Source organism: Ambystoma mexicanum, chromosome 3p (assembly GCF_040938575.1).
Source record: "Ambystoma mexicanum isolate Mex_15411 chromosome 3p, UKY_AmexF1_1, whole genome shotgun sequence".
Lineage (NCBI taxonomy): Eukaryota > Metazoa > Chordata > Amphibia > Caudata > Ambystomatidae > Ambystoma > Ambystoma mexicanum.
This window is the reverse complement of record NC_090925.1, coordinates 525,061,982-525,079,590: the sequence shown is the minus strand read 5'-3', so window position 1 is coordinate 525,079,590 and position 17,609 is coordinate 525,061,982. Positions and strand designations below refer to the sequence as shown.

At 46.3% G+C, this 17,609-nt stretch overlaps 1 protein-coding gene and 1 pseudogene across 1 annotated transcript in view; both read left to right on the top strand.

Annotated features, from left to right (window-relative positions):
• Positions 1-17,609, top strand: part of ACOT8 (acyl-CoA thioesterase 8) — a 268,843-nt gene that overhangs the window by 162,629 nt on the left and 88,605 nt on the right. Inside the window, exon 5 of the mRNA XM_069651229.1 lies at positions 12,796-12,987. Coding sequence (XP_069507330.1) covers positions 12,796-12,987 — 192 coding nt within the window. The remainder of the gene's footprint in view (positions 1-12,795; positions 12,988-17,609) is intronic.
• Positions 3,548-3,933, top strand: LOC138579562 (large ribosomal subunit protein eL33 pseudogene; annotated as a pseudogene).

Here is a 17,609-nt window from a genome sequence, read left to right as displayed (position 1 = left end):
GCACTAAAAAACTGGCAATCTGACCCCTGCACCAATACCAAAAACATATTCAATTTAATCTCCCACCAATACAAGAGAGCTATCTCCAATGCCAAAGCCAACGCCTTCAACACTCGTATCGCCAATGCCAAGTCACACTCCAAAGAGATTTTCGCAATCTTTAATGAGCTCATCTCCCCCCCTAATACTCCAGATGAAATAATCAAAGATGAAGCGTGGTGTACCAGCATTCAAGCTGCCATGCTTCACAAAATTGACCTTCTCCAAAAGAAAATCAAAGACCACTGCAAAGCACTTCCTCACCAGACAGGAACCAAACCGACCAACACCCCACCCACCTCCTCCAAGCCCACCATACCTGACTTCTCCTTCAGAGATGTCACTGAAACAGAAGTTATTAACCTTCTAATAAACCTCAAACCCTCCCCATGCAAAGACGACATCTGCCCACCTAAACTAGTCAAAGACTGCGCAGACTGCCTTGCGCCGCTCCTCACGGCATTTATCAATGCGTCCTTTAAAACAGGCATCATCCCAGCCAACCTCAAAGAGGCTTGGGTCCGGCCTCTCCTAAAAAAACCGACTCTTGACCCCTCACAACCCAACAACTATAGACCTATAACCACTGTGCCATTCTTGCTGAAATTACTGGACAAAGCCGCACACTGCCAAATCCAACACTTTCTGGAAACCCACTCCATCCTCGGGACGAGACAATCGGGCTTCCGGAAAGGACATGGCACGGAAACAGCCCTGGTAGATCTGAAGAGCCAGATCACCCAAATCATGGACAAAGGCAAGCCGGCTCTTCTGCTTCTTCTAGATCTCTCAGCCGCGTTTGATCTGGTTGATCACAAGATTCTCACCTCCCACCTCACGCACTCAGCCAACTTCTCCAAAAAAGCTGCCGCCTGGATCACTTCCTTCCTCGAAGGTAGGGCCATGAAAGTCTTCTCGGACATCGCTAACGCCACACCCACGACAATCCACTGCGGGGTCCCTCAAGGTTCCTGCACTGCACCCACACTCTATAACTTGTTCACCAAGCCCCTCTTTGACAAACTTGACTCATACGGCATCACCTACACGAACTACGCGGACGACACACAAGTACTTCTACCCCTCTCAGGCTCATACAACGAAGACGCAAAGGCACTCCACACTATCTACTCCATCATCAAGGCATGGATGGCAATTAATGGCCTCTGCCTCAATGGTGACAAGACCGAAATCTTGATACTAGGTCAACAGAACACCTTAGACAAACTGGACAAACTGTACACTAACTTCTCAATTGACAACTCCATCATCCCCGTGTCCACAGCCGTCAAGACACTGGGAGTATACCTTGACTCTTCGCTATCTATGACTAGACAAGTCAGCGCTATCACTTCCGCATCCGCACACACCACCAAACTTATAAACGCCATCAAGCCTTACCTCTCTAAACCTAACTGCCTCTCCATAGCGAGGGCAACCATTGGAGCCAAATTGGACTACTGCAATGCTCTCCTAGCAGGCACATCAGCCAAAAACATAAATAGACTACAAATCACACAGAACAACGCTCTCCGGGCCGCTCTTAGTATCCCAAGAAGAGAGCATATCACCCAGGCCAGGCTCTCAGCCCAATGGCTCCCAGTCAAAGACCGGATCACCCTCAAAATCCTCACCCTCACTCACAAATGCCTCTCCTTCTCCGCCCCACCCTATCTTTCAGATACCATCCTCAAACCTTCCTCCACACGTCCCACCAGGACGCAATACGCTAACCTACTCTGCACCCCACGCATCAAAAAAGCCAAAGCCGGAGGTCTAGGTTTTCCCTACATTGCAGCACAGACATGGAACGCTCTCCCTTCAGACATCCGAACGGAAAACTCACTTCCCATCTTTCGCAGGAAACTGAAAACCTCGTTCCTTGCTAAATAACTAGCAAATTTCAGGAAGCCATGTAAATATACTGCCTTGCTATTGTATATATTTCCTCTGTAATTTATGTATTGCTTGTAACTACGGTTTCCTATGCAACTAAGATGTCTGTAACAAGCACCACGATGCTTCTGGGCTGATGTGCGCTCAACAAATTTGAATAAATAAATAAATAAGAGTGTTCCCCTTGAACAACTTGGAACTGTGACAAAATGTTATCAAAACCGCTGGATTAAATCTAACGGAAGGGAACCCCCTTGCCTAGTTGAACTTTATTTTCATTTCTGCACCTTAGAACTTTGTTTGAAATTTCAATAGGAAGCTATAAGTCTATAGCTCAAAGAAATCCCCATGTTTACCTTGTATTGAGTTTAGAGTCTAAGGGTCAGTTTAGGATTTTGGGCACAGAACTGAAGACGCTTTGTTTAACATCCTGACACAGATGTTCCTTTGTTTTGAGGCTGGGAAACCCCTCATAGAGTTAAGGATAGATAGGATTTCCCCGACCAGTCTTATAATTTTGACAATAAAGGTTTATAACACAAAACGTAACATGCCACTGGGTCTGAGTCGTACTTTTGACCCCTTACGCTAGGCACTGCTACTTAAATAAGTGGACAAGCTTTGTCCTGCGGTGTAGAAAATGAAACACCAATCCTATTGACTGTTCGCCATCACATATTCTTCTTCACCGCCTGCATTTACTACATTCAGTACTAGTCTTTAATTCTTTAAAATTTAATTTGGTGGTACTGTCAGTTTACACATAGATCTTAAGAACACATCTCTGTTTCTTTGCCTAAATACATATCTAAATTTCATTTCAACCAATCCATTGAACTGCTAGCTTTCTTTCGAAACCCTCCGAACTCTGGGAAAAGAGCTCTTCATACACTGGATGTAGGCAGAGCATTCATGTACTACCTAAAACAAAGCAATTGAGAAAGATGGACCAGTTCTTTGTAGCACTGGCAGCCTGGAGAAAAGGAGACCCTATCTCAAAGGCTAGTATCGCCAGATGGATTGTAAGGCGTTTTTAAGAGTGTTACAGCCTCTCAAGCAAAACACTTCCTGTCCCACTCAGGGCACATTCTACACGTAGTACAGGAGCTACAGTGGCTTTCATTGTGAATGTGCCACTGGTAGCTATTTTAAGGCAGCTACATGGAGTTCGGTGCACACTTTCACACAACATTGTGTTGATACAAAAGCGACAAATGATTCACAGATGGGACACGCACTGTTACAACATTTGTTTGTTTCTGTTCCTTCAGTTCACTTCCACCTCAGGTCTATGCAAAGTATGTGATTCTAAGCAGAGCCACTACCCTCCGAAGACATTACTTTCCAGTAATAGTATTTCTGGTGCTTGCATCTGCTTAGATTCACATGTGCCTGCCCATTCTCCATGCTACGGTAGTTGAAGGTATCTCAAACAACATGTTAAATAATACTCAAAGTTAATTTTCTACACTTCATTAGTTGACACACTTACCGTCCACTATACACTTCATGCATCCTCGAGACAGAAAAATAACAATCTGAGGGCCTCGACGCGTGAAGGATCATGGGTACTGTACACATCACAGTAAGGATAGTATTATGGATACTGTCAAAATGTCTGGAAGATTGTGGAGTAAGGCTATTTTTGCTGGCTACAAATGGGGGCTCCGAAACCAGAGAGAGCACACAGCCCTTTTAAAAATTGAAGGCGTCTATGCACGAGATGAGACCGACTTCTACCTGGGCAAGCGATGCACCTACGTATAGAAAGCCAAGAAGAACACAGTGACTCCTGGTGGCAAACAAAATGTGGCCCGTGTGATATGGGGGAAGGTAACACGTGCCCATGGTAACAGTGGCATGGTCCGCGCTAAGTTCCATAGCAACCTTCCCGCCAAGGCCATGGGGCACAGAATTTGTGTGATGCTGTATCCATCGAGGATCTAAATCGTCACTAAAAATAAATCTTACTATAAAATGCAAAAAAATAAAAAAAAAGTGACAAAGTGGAATGCATGGCGAAGTGAATGCAGGAAGGAAGGCATACATCCCATTTGCCCAGTTAATCGCACCTTTTGGATTTTATCACCCTGCACCACACCACACATCTACCCTTACAGCGCACACAAACCCTCACAGTGCGTATGCCCCCCCCTCACTCTGCACATGCCCCCTGTGAGGAACTATGTACACTGATATGTGCCGCTCTTAACATATTTTTCAATGTATTAATTAATGGTCAAGGCTAGGACTATATAAATGCCTAACAGATACTATGAGAAATTCTACAACTAAAGATGGACTTCTAAATTAAGTTGTGTCAGGGTGGGTTAAATTCAATAGTGGTCCCTTAGTCCTCTCAAGTGTCCTCCTCCCTAATATCCAAACCTGTTGTAACAACTTCTTGCCCCTCCAGGGAAGCCCTGGTCTACAAAGAAAGGTCCAAATAATATGACCAACTGTAAAGTCTCAATCCAAGACCTAATTAGTCTTTAGCCTCCAGCCACCCTTTGCTAAAAACACAAGTGTTCGATTCATTTGGCCAAATCAAAAGTCCATAAACCTACCCTTTAAAGCCCATCCCTGCAAAAACGAACACACTTGTCCCTTAGGGATCTCAAAGCTTCCAACAGGCCCTTCCAGAACTTTGGATTTCAGAATTCATAGTATAGCCGGGTCTGTGCCTCAGTGGACTAATGCATCCACTACAGGGACCTGCGTTTGACATCATGGTCATAGGTTCGAATCCCAATAGGTCCACTCATCTCTTCATCCTTCCCGGGTCGATAACGGAGTACCATTAAGTTGGGTAACAGTAAGCATCTATTATCAGCGCCAAGATGCCCCTTCGGGGGTGAACGTGCACTTTACAAATACGCCTGTTATGTTGTGTTATGTTATTCATGACCGGTTACTCCTCCTCCGACTGCCCTTGTATCCGCTTTCCTTGTTCCTCTGTCGCCTATATATCAAGAGTACAGGATCCACAGTAGGCCTCTCTCTTAGCCCCTTGAGTACAGAATTCTCAGTATGCCTTCGTAAGCCTCGGGTTGCAGGATTGTTTCTTAAGGATTTCCTCCCCACACACCTGCAACAGAGAATTTTCTAATGCGTCTACTGTGCACAGTGTTGTCCTCAAAATACCTCTGTCTATGATGTCGTTCTGCAACATTTTGCATAGTTATGCAGCTGCAGCCACTTTGGATCTTGGTGTTGCCTTTGACCGCATGCGGTGGGACTTCGATTTGGGTAAATGCTCCTGTCCCTTCAGCCTAGCATGCCTTTATTTGGTTGCTGGCTCCTGTGGTTGCATGATTCGCCACCTTCTTGGTCATAACAATATTCCACATTATTTTGGGCAGCAAAATATTCTCTGCTACTGGGTCGTTCGTATGTTGTTTGAACACGATACTAGTGAAGCTTTTACCTTCACTGATGCCCGTATCCTACACAAGTGGATGTTATTGAGGCCTGCTTGTATTTGTACTTTGTTCCTTCTTTTGGATAATGGCCCATTGGGTGAAGCCACATCAGGTAGCTCCCAGTCCAGTCCCCCATCCCTAGAGGCTCACTACCCCAAAAGGTTACTATTATGAATCTGCGGAATTCATCACACCTCTCAAAGGAAAATTACACCCATAAACATTGCGAACAGTACCACTTTACACGTGCAACATGTTAGGGGGGAGTGTCCCTAAAGTCCTACTGGCAGTAAGACTTTAGTAAGCTATCCCAGTGGTTTGTAGATCCACAACACTTAGTATCAGTCTGTACTAGCTCAGGAATTTGGTAGAGTGGCAGAGCAGTCAGGCTTATCTTTAAGAGCAAGTTGTGAGCTGTAGGTAAGTGCTCTGAATCTTAGTTAGACAGGCACAGCAAAGAAGCACTTACACTTCTAATTATAGAAAAAGTATATAATTATTATATTTACACCACAATCACTTTATACTAGAACACTTAGGATTACTTGATAATACACTTCAAAGGACACTTTCACTTTTTTGTTTGCTCGCGGTTACATTTGTAGCAACGTTAGAAAGAGAAAAGGCAATGGGCCTCATTACAAGTTTGCCAGTCCGCCGGTAAGCTCACTGGCACCCTTGTTTCCGTACCGGCAAATTACTAGTTTGCCTGCCGTGGCCGCTGTGCGCGACAGGTCTGACCCTGCCGGGTGCAGCGGCCCCGGTAGGCAGACCCTTCACGGAAGAGCTGGCACCGTTAACAGCGGTGCCGGCGCTTTCGAGTCCCCACTCCCACAGAGTCCTATGTGACTCTTTGTGAATGGTAACTTACATTTTACTGTCGCCTGACTTCCCGGGCCGCTGCACTTGAAATCTCCCAGTGGCATCGGGAAGTCAGGTGCCAGTAAAATTTTACGAGTCCGGCGGCACCCTGCGAGTAGCACCGGCAGGGTTACCGCTGAACTTGTAATTAGGCCCAATGTTATCGTATTATCAGTTATTGCACACTCATGTGGTTTTCAACAGTTTGCATAGTAATGCATTACTCTGCAAACACATATAGTAAAGTCGCTTAAAAGAGGAACATGGTTAGTTAGTGTAACATAAGCTTAGTTTAAGGTTCTAGAGATGGTTTCTTTGCCTGGTAAGTTGTTTAAGTCCAAAAATACAACCCTAGATAAAGGCAGTTCGGAGAGCGCTTGAAGTCTTCACAAGCAGCACATTACGAAGAGTTCCTGTGGATTCTTTCCAGTTTCTAGTGTTATTGAAGCAGCAAGTTAACAACTAACTAGGGAGACCTTAAAATGGACTCAAGAAGGGGACACAAGCAGCCGCTTGGGTCTGAAGTAAGAGGGGGCTGCCCTGGAAACCTTAAACACTCTGGAGCGACTTGTTGGAATCAGGTAGGCAATACCTTTTTCCCCACAGTACCTTAGATTAGAAGAAAATGTTCATGCTGGTTGCTCTGCGATGTTGCAGCTCTGGACCCGACCTACAGATTCCTTGGTCTGATGACTGAAGGCAGGACAATGGACGAGATCTCGAGGCAAGACCTGTAGCACGACTTTCAGCAACTTCTTGGTTCACGCTGCGGTTTTGGCGCCTTTTCTAGAGCACCAACAAACGACAAGGACAAATGGATCGCCCGTTCAATCTTCTTCACTTCCTGCAGTCCCACACTATGGTGAGGGGGTTTGAGCGAGTTGGATCGGATCTCTGGAGTGTACTTATGGGTACAGCAAAGATCTGGACGATTTCAGCCTTTCCACAACGATGCACTCTAAATGGGCAGCAGGTCTCCTAGTATTGAGGTTCAGCAGCTCTTTAAACTCGTAGGACCTCGGGAGATGGCTTGTTTCAAAGTTAATCTTGGGACTGGCTGTTCCCACCAGCCAAAGGGAAGGAGCCATCCTCTTCGGAGCTCCTGTGTCGCACAGAAAATGATGTTCTGCAAAGTCAGGGTGGCAGTGGTCGCTTCATGGTGTTGCAAAGGGTCTACAGGCGACTTTAGTTGTCATCTTCTTCTTCGGTTACTTCAGCTTCCAGTGGTCGACTTGCTTTCCACTCCAGAAGCCTCACTTTTTATACAGTTCCAGCACACACTCCTCTGCAATTTTTCTCAGCATTTTACAGAAAGGGGCATTTGGCTGCGCAATCAGGAAAGCCAGACCCCCTGTGGGAGCTGGACCTATTCAGGCCCACTGGCAGACAAAGGGCGGGGGGGGTGGAAAACTCCTCCCCCACTTCCTGCCTGCCCAGACACTCTGGGGCCTAGGCGGGTATACCCAAGGATTTCCGCAAAAGGCAAAACGCACACACTGACCTCCCCCTCCCAGAATGGTAGAAGAAGGGCTAACGAAGAACAACCATGCTAGTAATGGCAAAAAAAGAAGGGAGACCCCAAGTTGGTACTTGGGTGCACCTATTGTGCACTACCGAGGCTATGGACATAGCCTACAGTATAGAAAATGCACAATAGTTGGTAGATCACGTCCACTGCCACCAGCCATAACTAGGTGATTGTCTATTTGACTATAAAGTCACAGGTGCAGAGAGAAGGGGGATACTAGGTATCTCTTTGGCACTCCACTGAAGGTGGTGTGTGCCAATCTCTCGGGCTACTGAGTTTTGGGAGAGATACTAAGAACTGTAGTTACTTAAGGATATAGAAAAAGACTCTCCAAGGAGGGCCCTAAGGGTCCCCAGCAACACTGCCCATAAGGGGCTGTGTGCTGCAGAGGTAAAAACACAGATGCCTTTCAGAGCTATGGAGCAGACACTCCATAGTACAGGTAGGATACAAAGAATAAGTTCCAAAAGACACAGCCCACAAGAATGAATGGCCCTCATTACAAGTTAGCCGGTCTGGATATAACAGTGCTGGTAAAACCGTACCGGCACCGTTTTCCGGACAAGCTAACTATAAGTTCCTGGCCGTGTGGTGTTGCACCCGCCAGGTCTGACATGGCGGGCGTAACTCCACCAGCCGCAGACGGACGCTGAAACACTGGCACCATTACCACATGATGCCGGTGTTTCCATTTCCCCATTCCCATGGAGACCTATGAGTCTCCACGGGAATGGGGATTTACAGAATGCCGGCTCCGGAATTACCGGATCACCGGGGCTGTAATGCCCCAGTAATTCCGGCAAGTCTGGAGCCGGTAAATCCCTACGGGTCCGGCAGCAGCCTGCTGGTTTTACCGGCACGGCTACCGCCGGACTCATAATGAGGGCCAATGAGTGGAAAAAGGCTCCACTCATTCAGTATTGAAAGGAAAAGGTCCAGAAGTCCAGCAAAAAGTGCTGGGGGGTCTCACTAGGAGCAGGGATGAAGCATATGATAAATCTCCCTAACATGCCACCACTATGCAACCTTAAGCTGGATAAACACACACACACACACACACACACACACACACACACACACTCACTCTCACACTCACTCTCACACACTCTCACTCACACACTCTCTCTCTCACACACTCTCTCTCTCACACACACTCACACTCTCACACACACACCATCACACACACCATCACACTGCATAGGTACCTCAAACTGCACATGTACTCTTTCACTGCGCAAATACCCACACACTATACAGGCATCCTGCCACTGCATGTACACTCTCATGTGACGCCACACGCTGCACATGTGCCTAATTAATCGTACACAAACACCCTCTGCATACAACCACATATCATGGATACACAGTCACAAAGCACATATATCCAGACAATATACATGCATGTGCACAGTTCACATACAGACTGCATATGCATTCTCAGACTCAACATGTATGCTGTAAGGAAGGCATAGTATCAACAGTAAGACAGACACAAGTGACCACAGTTCAAGGGTGTTTATTGAACTTTCACAAGGGTTAGATAAACGCCTATCTAAACCTATTCTACAGATCGGAGCAAGCTACGGCCATCAAATAATAATAAAGCACTTCTAGTGGAGTCTTGTCAAATTAAATAGGGCCTATACTAAAAAAAAACTATTGCCAATCCTTACTACTAATTTACAAATACTGTGGGGTGATGTTCATCACAAAATGGTAAGTCATGATGTTCGGGCCGTTGGCCTCCCTTCCCCATGTTTTCAGCACGGGACAAGGTGATTCACTCGAGCAAAGCACACACTCTGGCTTCTGCGGCACGAGGATACAGTTCAATTTACACAGTTCAAGATATTCTGTGTCCAAGCCTCTTTACTTCTTGCAAGTCTCTTGACTCAGAGAGCCTGGTATACAAAAACAACACAGAAACATTCTTTTCCTTTTCCAGTATTCAATTGGGGTGTTCACCCAGCATCCCCCTCAGCCCGACTCGGATCCCTTTCAAAACAAAAGTTCAGCGTTGGATCCCCCTCTTCCAGGCTCAGATCCCTTTCAAACAAAAGTTAAAATATTTCCTTCTCGGGTGACTCACGGTTCACCCCGGATCCCCCTCTTTTACTCAATTAGACTCGCTCAGCCAGGCTCGGACCAATTGTGATGTACAAAGACCTTCAAATGTGCACAGGGTTTAGCTTGAAGCATTGCATGACCACTTCAATCTGTATATTCCTTTTTCTCACACTCTGCATCAGTTGGATACCTAACAGAGACTTTCGAAATGAGCACCCACGTGGCGCCGGACCACTCAGTATATGGTATCTTTTCTTGGCCTCCCAAAGTTCAATTATAAAGTTCAACTACTCCTTTGGTTTCCAATCATATCCGCGTCGCTCTTTGCAAATGCCTAACACACCGTTCTCTTTGTGCAATGTTGCCGCTTGCAACCTTGGTTCAAAACACAAGCTGGTTTGGTATCAGTCTCTCCGACTCACCGGCTGCGCTGTCTTTTCTCATGCCGCTTTATTGTAGTAGTCAAGTACAGTACCACGGCGGCAATCGCTCCTCCCCACCTTGGTTATCGACGCGGGAGAGCACAGGGTACCTCAGACACACTGTGCAGTTTTGATCAGCATTAGTTCCTGGTCTTCGGTTTCTTACTTTCCAAGGCTCCCGAAAGTAACGGTCTTTAGAGGTCACAGGTCTTTCCCTCCTTGTGACTCTGATCTCGCTGTCTTTCTCCTTGTATTGAACTGCTATCTTGGAACTGCTGTTTCCTCGTGTGGTTTGCCTCGCTCAGAGTGTGCTTTCGTGATCCGCCTTTTATCCATGTGGGGAAGTGTGATGGAAATCGGGTGTGTAATAATCCTTAATTGCCTGACCTTACCTGTCCATGGTGTTGGGACATGTCTTTGTCGCTCACAGTGAAATGTCTGTCAGAAAGTGTGTCGGAGAAGGGGTGGGGTGGGTTGAATTCCTTGGTATCCTACCTGGTAGGATGGGGAAAAGGTGTTATTGGGAGGGGGATACTGCATCTCACCCCCGGTGTCCCACTTCCACTCCCCGAGGACCCCTCATCCAGGTGATCCTCCTGCACTGGTCCACCCCCAGGAACTGGATCCAAAACTGATGGCTGTGTCCTGGCCACCTGGACAGGTCCCCGGGGACCAGCGGGTGAGACACCTTCAGGTTTCTCATAACGCTCATGCTGCACATGCACTCTTACTCTGCACATATGTGCTTGCACTATACATACACGGCACATACACCCACTAAATGAACACACACACACCCTCACACTATACATACACCCACACACTGCACCTATGCTCATGCATTGCATATACATCCACAAACTGCACATGTACCTATATATTAGAATACAATTCTTATACACAAGCCAAAACTATTGTCTTTGCCATTGCTTGCCTTTTGTTACAAGCTTGTGCCTAATTTTTAGGAGGACAGATATGCTGGTTATGTGGAGGACAGATTAGTATCCACAATGTTTTCTCTAATTTTTCTTAAACTATTTGGAAAGAATCACTGTCAATCGGGTTTGGTGACCAGTCTAGTATGATGATAATTGTACGAGTGTTGTTTATGTTAGGTGAGTTTACAATAATATGAAAGGTGCAATTGATACAATTGAAATGTTCATGGAGGTGCTCCAAAAATGTAACGCAATAAAACTGGGATTCAAAGTTCAAGCAGTCACGCTGGAGTAATGAGTTTAAAGCCTCAGTATCCAAATTGGCCACTGCCAGATTATCTGACAGCTAAATAACGACTCTCTCCCAGTGCACTGCTGTGTTGATGCTGTCACTGCTGGGGAATACTAGGAGGTTTGAGCCTTTATCACTGATGCATCTTCAATGGAACAACACTTCCTCTAGAGCAGGGGGTGCATCCTTTGGCTCTCCAGATGTTTTGGACTCGGACTCCCATGATTTCTCAATTTTGATTATGACTAAAGCTGATTGGTTTTTGCTCCAAAACATCTGGAGAGCCCTGGAATACGTAGCTTGTGTGGCAATGACTTTGAACTCTGACATCCTCCATCATCTATAGTCCTATAGCATTGATGGAACATTATTTTGTGGATGCCTGGTCTTCAGGGGTTAGAAAGCACTGCCAAAGAGTTAGTAAATCAGCTCAGACGCTCAGACCCTCCTCCCTGGGGCTATCTTCTAGTGAATGCTGGGATGAACATACAGGATGCTGTCAGAAAGCAGTTTCACTGCCACTGTCACATATCACTTAACAAATCAAAACAGCTGAAAGTTATTTCAATGCAATCTTGTACAGGGCTCACAAAATCTACTAGTCCACTAGTATTGGCAAGTATTTTTTATGAAGGGCAAGTACCATTTGCATGATACTTGACCTTGCTGGCGAGTATGGGGATGTTAGAAACGTATTTTCCATATACTGCAAAAACACTTTATTCCAGTAAATGGCAAATGCAAGTTTCACTGTGCATGCTTGGCAGCATTGCACCAAATATGAAGTGTGCTAATGGTGACATGTACCATTTTACTAAAAGCACTGTAAATATGTTGTCACTAGTATTCTTGGGGCGAGTGCATTTCTCTTGGATCGAGTATGTAAACTAAGGAACTCGCACTCATGTCTAGTGGGATTTTTAACAATTTGCAAGGCCTGTTGTAGCATTTTCTTGGCAGTGCAGAGACGATGTTTCCACTTCTCAGGTGGCCTAGCATTGAAAGATCACTGCTGCAGTCTTACAACCCTGGCAGGGCACTGCTGCCTAGCCCATTAGTCCTCATGACTCTGCTGACGGCGTGTGGGAGTTGCCAGTGGGAAGCCTGCACTGCCTAATTCTAATCACTGGTAGAGCACTGTGGGAGGGATGTGCGACCATGGTTTGATAGTGAGGGGCAGAGGGTGCTGTTGTCCCATACAAAACTAAAAACATATTAATTTTAGTCCATCTCACTTTTTAATGTTAATTGATGTAATCAGAAAGTCAAATATCTGTTCTCGATTAAGGGAGACACTAATGAAACCACCATCTGTCTATTCTTCTTTCAGGACAGAGTGACATGAAGCTGCACTGCTGTGTTGCCGCCTACATTTCAGATTACTCCTTCCTTGGCACGGCCCTCCTGCCACATCTCAAACACTCCATCCGATTCATGGCCTCCCTGGACCACTCCATGTGGTTCCATGCACCCTTCCGCTCTGATGACTGGATGCTTTATGAGTGCGAGAGTCCCTGGTCAGGTGAGTGCTAGCCATATATAAGCTGAACTAGTTAGACAGGATCATAATTGTGAGAATGTAGGTGATATTCCATACGCGAGCACATAGGGAGAGAATTTGTATGAGCAGAGGGATTCTGGGAGAATAAACACGTGGCTTTGCATGAGACACAGAGGGGCTTTGGCCCCTACCCACTGTGTCTGTCACAGGGGTTGCAGAAGGGGTTAGAACGAGGCCACACTTAAACCTGTGGAAGGGTACAGAGATGGTGGGGTGAAGGGAGTTACCCTGTACTGGAGAAGTGTCTTTCAGCCTTGTCCAGGAGAAAAGTGACCTAGAACTGTGTGCCTGCAGTATTTATGAGCCAGAACTGGGAGACTGAGTGGTGCATGGAGGTAAGCGGATTATCTTTTTTGTGTTTGTATGCATGAGTGAACCCGTGTCTGTACAGCGTGGTTGTATATGTGTGATCCTGTCTGAATGTGTCAGCGTTTGAAGACGATGTCACGTAGCTGTGGGTAAGGAGTGTTGGGGTGAAGTGGCAGCAACATCCACCTCAGCGACAGCATCGAGCACGATCAGCATGAACATGCGATTTACAGTGGCATTGCAGCCATATACTGTCGAGACAGGTGAGCGATTTTCCCATTGGGCACAATGGGCATGAGACGGGAGCAGCACAACATATTTTTTTAGACCAGCTTAATGATTTTGTTTGGGCTGAAAACTAGACAGGAAACGGGGCGCAGCAGGATGCATGATTTTCTTTGACACAGGCATGGCATCCCAATGCATCTGTATTCTTTCTCTCCGCCTGCTGTAACAATCTGTATTCCTTTGAGTCAGTCTGTAATTACTCAGCGCTGGATCATATTGTTTCTCAACCCATCTTGGTTTCTCTCGGTTTCCACCCCTACTTGGAGTATCTGTGCCTTCTCCCTGCTCAGGAGTGGTTTTTATTTACACCTTGCCTTGGGGTCCTGCTTCATGCAAGCTCCCTTGGTGTTCGATTTCTCACATGTCTGTGGATTTCCTGTCTCTTAGCCCACCATAAGGTTTCCTCTCTCGCCCCGCCTTTGGCTTTTTTGCCGTTCCTCCACCTTGGAGTATCTTGCGTCTCTCCCCTTTTTTTGGTCTTTTGGGATTCCCATCCCTTCTCGGTTTCTCTTAAGTCCTGGCCACTGTTGGGTTATCGCTAGGCCTTGCTGCCCTCCTCCCGCTCTCAGGGTCGCAGTTCATTCCTTGCTCTCTGCCATGGTGCTCGTCAGAGGATGCAGTCTCTTTTGCCGGTCCAGAACAGCGACTCTGGCTTTGCTCCGATAATCTTTGCTGGTTTGATTGCGTCGGTTCATGACAGGATTTCGATGTCGGTGAATGCAGATGCTGGTCGACCACTTCTGGCGCAGTCGTGTCTTCTTTTGGTTCAGCAAGCCCAAGCTCCTCTGGCTTCCGGACTTGGTGAAATTACCAGTGTCTCCACACTGCGACTGCATGGTGCTGCTCACTGACACTGCCTCAAGGGGGCACGTTCCTTTCTTTGCGTTCTCCGCAGGTATGCTTCTCGCTCACGAATTCAGCTTCTTCCACTTCTTTGTTTTGTCGATCTCATGGGCTCTTTATCTTGCTCCCGAAAACGAGATGCGACTACCCATTGGTCCTGCACTTCATACAAGAATGAAAATAATAAATGGTCCGAAACCACACCCGACATTTTTAAAGGCCCTATACATGATTACCCTGTTTTAGTTTCCATATAGCCAACAAACATTGGGGACTTGGAAGTGAAGGGAGGTGGGATGGAATCCTGACTTGGCCATTCCTTGTCTGGTCACCCCCAGTGGGATCCTGCTTTCCCTGACCCCTAGGGAGGGTATTGCGTAGCCGGCTCACCTCCCTAGGCCCAAAGGAAGTGGCTCTCCCCTGGGGAGTTGGGATGCATTCCTTGGTTTCATCACAATCATTAATATATTTAACCAAGGCCAGATTCCTTTTCACATCTTCGCCACTCAAATATTCCTTGTCTTTTTGTATTGTACGTATTTTCTTATCTACACAGATCTACCTGTTAGGAAGCCTATGGCAGCACAGATAGACAATTTGTGTAGGTTTTTCAAGACCTCCCACGTTACTTTTCTATTATTAGTAGTTATTCCATCTTACAGATACAATAGTACCAGAAAGTGTCTAATTTGCAACTTACAAAATGGTCTCCTAAGCAAGTCACAAGGTCAATACTTTTTTGCTGCTCATATAATTAGCATTTACCTGGAGCACTCTCTTGTTTTACTTATAAACATTACTGGGGCCAAATGTGCTTATTGGACTTAGCAACCCCCTAGATGTTGACCCTCTATGAGGCTGGTCTCGAAACACTTCTGTATAGGCACGTTATAAATGCCATATCCTATCATTACAAAATGGTAAAAAAAACGTTTGCAAAGCAGTCAACGGTGCAGTCTAGTCCTATCTTCTGTCCATATGGTTAAGCAAACTCATACATCTTTTGTCCTTCTTGGATATCAGGATAGCTTTTGACCTTATCCACAACAAACCCAGGACCCACGTCCAGCATATTGTGTCCCTTGGGGTAATTCATGGTTACAACTAAATCGAAGTGGCAATGCCACCATAAGGTGTCGCATGTTCTTTGCAAATAATTATTATTCTGTTTGTTTTTTCTATGTTTTGTCATATCTTTGAGATTGATCAGTAAATGAGACCAATGCTGGTGTAAGGGTTAAAGGAGCCTTTATTCTTATTGATCACTGTACACCAAGCCAAATAATCGTGTCTTGGCCAGAACTACAGCTTACATTTTCTGTACCAAGGTTGTCAGAGGTTTGTCTTTTCAGCCTTCCCTAAAATTCTTCCATCAACTTCTTTAAAGCAATTAATGGTCTGCAGCCAAAATGTGCCTTCCCACGAACCGTCAGAGTGGGACTCTAATCTAATGGAGTACTTGTGCTGTCTCTCTCACTTTCGCTCTCACTCTGTCTCTGTCACTCTGTCTCTGTCTCTCTCTCCATAGAGTACTTTTCCAGAAAATTCTAATTCAACACCAGAAAAGGCTCACGCTCTCAGAGGTTGTTTAATATTCAAGAGAGTTTTGGGGAACCTCACTGTCACTCAGTCTCTAAAGTACTTTGTCTGACAGTGCTCTGACGTTTGTGGCTGGATGGTGGGATACAAACCCCCCAATTTCCTTGTACAATCTGTAGGCATCACCGAGTCTCTCCCAAAGGTTGCACACACAGGTAGAAATGTGTTTTCACTTGATGACCGAGCTAATTGGGTTTGATTGTCCCAGTTTCCAGAGAGGCACTCCTCCCTTTTCTAGGTTCCTGTTTTTTTTTCTCTGCACTACCTTTCTACTTTGATCCCTGATCTAGGACCTCCTTGATGTCACATGCATGTCCCTCCTCCTTTTGTGGGTTCAACTTCTTTTGATTGGGATCTAACCTCTTTCCTCTTCCTTGGGGTAGGTGTAGCCCCTTGTTGCCTTCTGCTTACTCTAGCTATCACCACACTAGCCCTTCAAGCAGTCTTAACATCCCCCCGTCTTCATCCTACCACCGTCTGGTGTCCTCGTTTTACCACCTCCTGATACTTTCCTCCTACTGCCTCTGCCTGTCTTACTCCTACCTCCTCCTGATGTTACCCTTCTACTACCTCCTGGTTCCCTCCTGTCTCCATCCAGCCACCACCACGAGGAGCCGTTGCCGTGGACTCCCAACCCTAAGATGGCCGCCGCAACACGGAGCTACTTTTGTTGATCGTGGTTGCCTAGCAACCTTCCCTACTCCGTGCCAATAGGCCGTAAGGTGAGCCGGAGGCGGAAGCCGGCCCACCTCACCTAAGGCCCACAGAACCCAAGGCCCCCTTCCTGTCTGCACCTGTCCGCAGCGGCAGTACGGCGCGGGTCGCTACCGCCGTGATTTCCTAGCCTCCTGTCCATTCCCATGAAGGGGGAGAGTGCTGGAGCACTACTTCCAAAGACCACGATCGACGTGATCACACAGCCTCGAGGCACTCCACAGGTACCTTTAGTTGACCTATCTGCCTACTTTGCCATAGACATCTTGTACTGTATTGCCACGCGAGGCTTCATTGCTACCTGTGTCCTGAGATTTGCTTTTGCTCAGCACTCGTAAAGCCTGTCACGAACATTCCTACCTTTCAAAGCCGGCCCGCGTCTCTTTGGCTACCTTAATACACAATGTTCTGCATATGTTACCAGTACATGCAACTTGCTAGCACTAGCTGTGATTCTGTGCCCCGTCTACCAGTTTATTCTGTATTTGTGCAAAGCTTGCCTACACTATTACTGTGTTTGTCCTACTCCGTTTCTGCCTATGCCCATGCTAGCTAATTAAATTTCCCTTTGCACAGCGTGGTCTCTGCGCCACTTCTGATCGGCTGCCATTCTAGGCCTACTGCATTAGCTTCTTACCAGTCAAATTGAACTGTACCCATTGTGTCACTTTGGCCGATTGCCAAGCCTTTGTTTATAGCATATATCCAACGCATTCTTGCTTATATTCCATGCAAGTCGTTCTCAATTGCTTCTTGCTTAGCTTGATTACTGTACCTTTTGATTGGCTGCTTCTCTAGACCTGCCGCATTCATGCCCTCCTAGTCAAACA